The following is a 6,000-nucleotide window of genomic DNA, read 5'->3' on the forward strand; positions in this document are numbered from 1 at the left end:
GATGATTTCAGGTCCTTCGCAACATGGTACATTGTGCAGACCTGAGCAACCCCACCAAGTCACTGGAATTGTATCGGCAATGGACAGACCGCATCATGGAGGAATTTTTCCAGCAGGGAGACAAAGAGCGGGAGAGAGGAATGGAGATTAGCCCCATGTGCGATAAGCACACAGCTTCTGTGGAAAAATCCCAGGTATCTAACATAAGGTTTCCAAAGTTTTTGTAAGCTCTACTCACTGTAGAGACAAGGGGTTCTACCGAGTTCTTTTCTTTTAACAGAATATATATATGAAATTATAAGGAAGCAACTACCTATTGAGTTCCATTCAACTCATGACTCATTTGTTTTCTCCATTGCACTCGATTTTATAGGGTGAGTGTGATAAAGCAGTCATCAGAATCCATCCAGGTTTGTACTGTGTAGCCTCAAACAGTTTATATAGTTGTCTGTGATCTTAGCAAATCCAGCCAGTTGAACTGAATACTGCGGCCTCCTCCGTCTCATCCATCCAGATTTCTCCTAGCTCTGTCTTTAGTCAGGATCTCTGCTCTTGTTCCCTGCACCCTGTTTGTGCTGTCTCCATAACCGAGCACACTGCCACCATCACCAGAAGCAGTGAATCTCATTCCTACAAATCTCTTCTACCTCACAGTCCAAGCCCATCCTGTGTCCTCCCACCAAAGTTACATCTGCGCTCTGAGAACATGCTGACATTTGATTATATCCAAAGCTACAAATTCCCTGTGGGCTGAGGTCTGGGGACAATACACTAGAGGCAAGGGGATACAGAAATGCCCCAGATGCCTCTAGCTGCAGAGAATGTGGCAATAGAAACTGTCAATATCCCTGCAAAGGCTTTAGGGTGGCTGAAATGTTATTTTATTCAGGACAACAAATGGCCTGAGCCAGGTGGGCATGATTGAGAATGAGTCAATAGGCTGTCTATCCAAGGTCTTTATCACAAAAGAATTCTGAGTATTTTTTGTTCATGTTTATCCTCTTTCCTCACTACCTGATACCCCCAAATTTACATATACTTGTAATATCTATACAGTGCCTTTGTAGTTATTTTGTTGCTTCTTAAAAAAAGACCAATCACATAAGTTTTAAGTATGTGGAAGTGCTCTAAAAGTCTAATATGCTATAAAAATGCAAGATAATATTAATTTAGGGACAATTCAAATACCCTAAAGCAGTGATTCTCAACGTTTTCTCATGGCACAAACAAACTAATTACTATAATTCTGCAGCACATCCAAAAACATATTTTTTACCTATCTGACATAAAAAATAGGTATAATTTTGATTCATTCACACCAGATGGAGATTGTCCTATTGGCTGTTGTCATTTTTTATTTGATAATCTAAGGGAAAAGAGTTCAGTGCCCTGACTAAATACTCAAGTATTGCATGTTTTAAAGTTCTTGTGCCACACTGGTGTGACCCTTGTAGTACACTGGTTAAAAATTGTTACCCTAAAGCCTTAATTAGAACAATACAGTGACTAATTAATTAATTGATTGATTGGAATAAGGCCCTTTTATTAACAACAGTGATTTTTTTTTTATATTTATATAGTGTCATGCAGTTTTCCACACATTTTTCAATACATTATCCTATTTGAACCTCCATACAGCCTTGCAAGATAGACGCAGCACGTATTTCCCCAGTGGATCAGGTGAAAAAGCTATCCTCTTGGTCCATTTCACCCGCTCTTTAGTTACTCAGCTGTCCTCCACCCAAAGCCGTTCCCTCTCCATCACTGTGGACAGGTCTCCCTGGGGCCATGATACCGTGTCCCACAGATACACTCAGGTGACCCATATCTGGGTAGTCTGGCAATAAAGCCTTTGATTAGATGCTCTTAGGATATGTCGAGTTGTCTCATCCCAGGACCTAGGAAATAAGCAACTAGAGGCCACCTTTCCAAAACTGCTTAGCATTTAACAGAAGCAAAACAAATGAAAAATGGAGATGACGGCATTGTGTTTGGCTGATTCAGTTTTCTCCATTGCCTTGAGCTTGTTGTTTTCAGGTCCCTGGAAAACACCTTGCATGTAGTCTCTAAAGTTAACTAAACACAGATAAAGAAGAAAAAGGGAGAGAAAAGGAGTGGGCAGAAACAAGAGAAATACCTGAGTCATCTTCAGTGTAGTTCATAAAACCAATGCAGATTAGAGCTGCCCAGTTTTTTTGTGTGTGTGAATTCTGTTTGCTACAGCTAGGGAAGCACCAGAAAAAAAACAGATGGATGGATAGATAGGTAGATAGATGTAAAAGAATCACATATGACTGAGATTCTTTGATTTGGCACAACTTTGATGTATTAAATGACTGGTGAAAAAACTAGAATGTTAATAAAGGGAAATTTCCAATAATGTGGAAAGGCAGCTACATCATGTCCCCATGGATGCATATAAATTGCCCTTGCTCATCTGCCCCTGAATCCCAACCCAGTATCTCTCCAGCTCCGCAGACCATGACAGGGGAATTCCATTCTCTCATTCAACTGGTGCCTATTCTTTCTCTCAACCTGCCCCCACCCCCAGTGTTTCCTGTTTGTCCCACAATGAGGAGGTCAGAGTAAGGCCACAGAGCCAGCTCAAGCAGGATGCATAGGCCGTGTATAAACCATAGCAGAGCCATAAGCCATTTATTCACAGGAACACTAGCACAGGAACTGCTTAATTGTTTTTATTTTCCCTTCTTTCTCCTGATGGAAATGCCTGTAGGCCTTACATTTGCAGATGCGTCCACAGAGGGAATTTTTGTTGGTTTAGGGGCTTGAAGTATTTTAAGATGTTTCACTAAACTTGTTTACAAACCAAAAGCATTCCACAGAACTTGAGAAATTTCAGAGTAGCCAGGGGCTGGCTCCCATTCATTTTGGACCCGTCGCATATTTTCATGTTATCAGGGAAGGAATGTTGAGTCAGACCTCATTAGACCTGGGGCTTCCTTCTTCAGAGAATGACTCACAGACTCCACATAGTGAGCAAGTCATTCCCAGCCAGGGTTACAATCCAGACTTCTTATCTGGCACACGGAAAAGGAAAAGTCGTCAGTTATAGTGCGACATGAGACCAACACAGGCTTTGGAATCAGACAAAGCTGGGACTGAGTGCCAGCTTCATCACTTGCTGGCTCTGTGACCTCTGTCAAGATATCTAATCTCAGTGAGTCTTAGTTTCCTCCTGGTAAATAGTGGATAACAATACTAACTTTGCAGAATTAAGAGTGATCGTTTATATATTGTATCGAGTGCAGGGCGATGTACCATACAGTATGTGCTCAAATAATGAAATCCCTTATTATTGATCCCTCTTGGGTTATTATTTCTTTATCCTTGCATGGAAACCAGGACTGCTTGTTTGGTTTTCAGGGGCCAATCACAATAACAGGTGTGTAACCTTATTTTTCTCCAGGTTGGTTTCATCGACTATATTGTCCATCCACTGTGGGAGACCTGGGCAGATCTGGTACAGCCTGATGCCCAGGACATTCTGGATACATTAGAAGATAACAGGAACTGGTATCAGAGCATGATACCCCAGAGTCCTTCTCCACTGCTGGATGAGCAGAACAGAGACTGCCAGGGACTGATGGAGAAATTTCAGTTTGAACTGACCCTTGAAGAGGAAGATTCAGAAGGACCTGAAAAAGAGGGAGAGGGCCACAACTATTTCAGCAGCACAAAGACACTTTGTGTGATCGACCCAGAAAATAGGGATTCAGCGGGAGAGACTGATGTAGACATTGCCACAGAAGATCAGTCCCCGGTTGACACATAATCTCCCTCTCTGTGTGGACATGGACATTCCACCTTTGACAAGCATGCCAGCTGTATGGTAGGGCCAGCCCACCATGGGGGCCTAGGCCTGCGCAGGACAAGGGCCATGTGGCTTTTCCAGTTACTTGAGTTTGGAGCCAGAGTGCAAGACCATGAAGCAAATAACAGCTCAGGAAATTCCACAGTTGACTTGCCTTCCTCGCAAGCCTGTTGGAGAGCTGAAGCTTTATGTGGTACTGGAGGCCAAGTTCACATCATGACTAATGGCTTGAAAATAGAAGACACAAAACTGCAAGATTTTTCTGCACTAAGTTTTGGGAATCTGTCCCCTCTAGTGACTGAACTGACTAATACATTCACTTATAAATCTGCTCACCTGTCCCTTTGTCTGCCAACCTGTGTGCCTTTTTTGTAAAACATTTTCATGTCTTTAAAAATGCCTGTTGAATACCTAGAGTGTAGTATCAACTTCTACACAGATAAGCATTCAAAGTTGACATGAACTTTTTTCCGACTCTTTATGAAAAGAAAAAGAGAAAAAAAAAAGGAAAGAAAATGGTCTTCCTTCTTTCTTGGGCAATATCTTTCACTTTACTACAGTTACTTTTGCAAATCGAAAGGATACACTTCTAACCACATTCTACTTCCTTCCCCTGTTGTCCCTTCCAACTCCACAGTGGCCCTTTGAACAGTATTTTCTCTCCTCTGGAGTTTTACATTCTCGCTCTCAACAGAATCAAGTTGAACAAACTAAGGGGCAGGAAGAAGCAGTTGTATTGTTCACAGTAACAGTTTGAATAGAATTCAGCCTCATCAGGCAGTGTATGCTGTCGCGTCCTGAAGCCCAGGGCCACTGGGAGTCGCATGGCCCCACCCTGCCCTCTCCCTCCTCTCTTCACTCTCACACCCAATTATGCCATTTTCGATTCAATGCTGCCATCTCTCTCTTGCACTGCCTTCCTGCTAACACCTCCATTTCTGTTTATAACCGTGTATTTATTACTTAATGTATATAATGTAATGTTTTGTAAGTTATTAATTTATATATCTAACATTGCCTGCCAATGGTGGTGTTAAATTTGTGTAGAAAACTCTGCCTAAGAGTTGCAACTTTTCTTGTCACGTTTTGTATTGTGTACTATATAACCTGAGCATCGCTAAGAGAGACATAGGGCCCCAGCGCCAGTGAGGACATCAGTGGGCTTTTATTCAGAGGCTCTGCCCTTTTACCTGAGTAGCTAATACTGCGCAACCCCTTTACAAACCAGTTTTGGAAACAAGATTCTCACATTAGATACTAAATGGTTTATACTGAGCTTTTACTTTTGTATAATTTCATAGGGATGGGGGGCAACAGGATGTGGTTTTCACTCATGTTCTATACAACTCTGTGTATGCGTGAGTTGGGTAATAACTGGGTTCTACTATAATCATGGCCTCGGTTTAAAAAGCAACACTACATTTGCGTGCAGATGGTTCTGGGTGTCAGCCAAACTACTGACTTTGAAAAGAAAGCCTCCTGCCTGCCATTAAGCAGGAATGTCATGTTCCAATTAATTACGAAAAGAAAACAATAAAACAATGTGAATTTTATAATAAAATGTGAACTGATGTAGTAAATTATGCAAATGTGAAGCTTCTAATAACACTTGTTAGGCCTCTTACTGGCTTCAGTCTCAGTTTGTAAAATGTATTTCATGCTTTCAGTTCAGCGTTGTGACTCATAGTTAAAGAAATGGCACAAATGTGCATGACCAATGGGTTTGTGTGTCTATGAACTCTGCATTATTTCAGGTGGACGTTTTATTGTTTTCAAAAGTTTCTCACAATGTATGTTATAGTACTATTATTATATATTGTGTTCAAATGCATTCGTAAGAGATTTTTCTATGAGGTGAATAAACAAAAGCATGATTAGATTAGACTGTAGGCCCAATCATTTCAAGTTAGTTCTGGTGTATCAAAAGTAGATCTTTTTTCTCCTCTCTCCTACCACACCCAACAAAAGAAAACCAACCACTTTGCCAGGCCAACATCACAACGGAAGTTTCAGAATCTGTTTCCAAAAAGTCCCTTAACTTGGAACATTACACATTTTTTTAACAACTGTTTGCCCAACTCAGTGGAGCGAGCGAGAAGGGAGCTAGTGAAGGAAAATAAAACCACCTCGTGAATCCGAAGAGCTTAATCTACTAGATGAGTAAATGG

The 6,000-nt window shown here is 41.3% G+C and overlaps 1 protein-coding gene across 1 annotated transcript in view; it reads left to right on the forward strand.

Annotated features, from left to right (window-relative positions):
* PDE4B (phosphodiesterase 4B) overlaps nt 1–5,709 on the forward strand; it is a 39,915-nt gene extending 34,206 nt beyond the window's left edge. Inside the window, exons 9-10 of the mRNA XM_090269573.1 lie at nt 12–194; nt 3,428–5,709. Coding sequence (XP_090125699.1) covers nt 12–194; nt 3,428–3,793 — 549 coding nt within the window. The 3' untranslated portion in view covers nt 3,794–5,709. The remainder of the gene's footprint in view (nt 1–11; nt 195–3,427) is intronic.
* Nucleotides 5,710–6,000: the final 291 nt, after the last annotated feature.

This window comes from Furipterus horrens, unplaced genomic scaffold (genome assembly GCF_987537825.1).
Source record: "Furipterus horrens unplaced genomic scaffold, mFurHor1.1.pri manual_scaffold_3, whole genome shotgun sequence".
In the NCBI taxonomy this organism is placed as follows: domain Eukaryota; kingdom Metazoa; phylum Chordata; class Mammalia; order Chiroptera; family Furipteridae; genus Furipterus; species Furipterus horrens.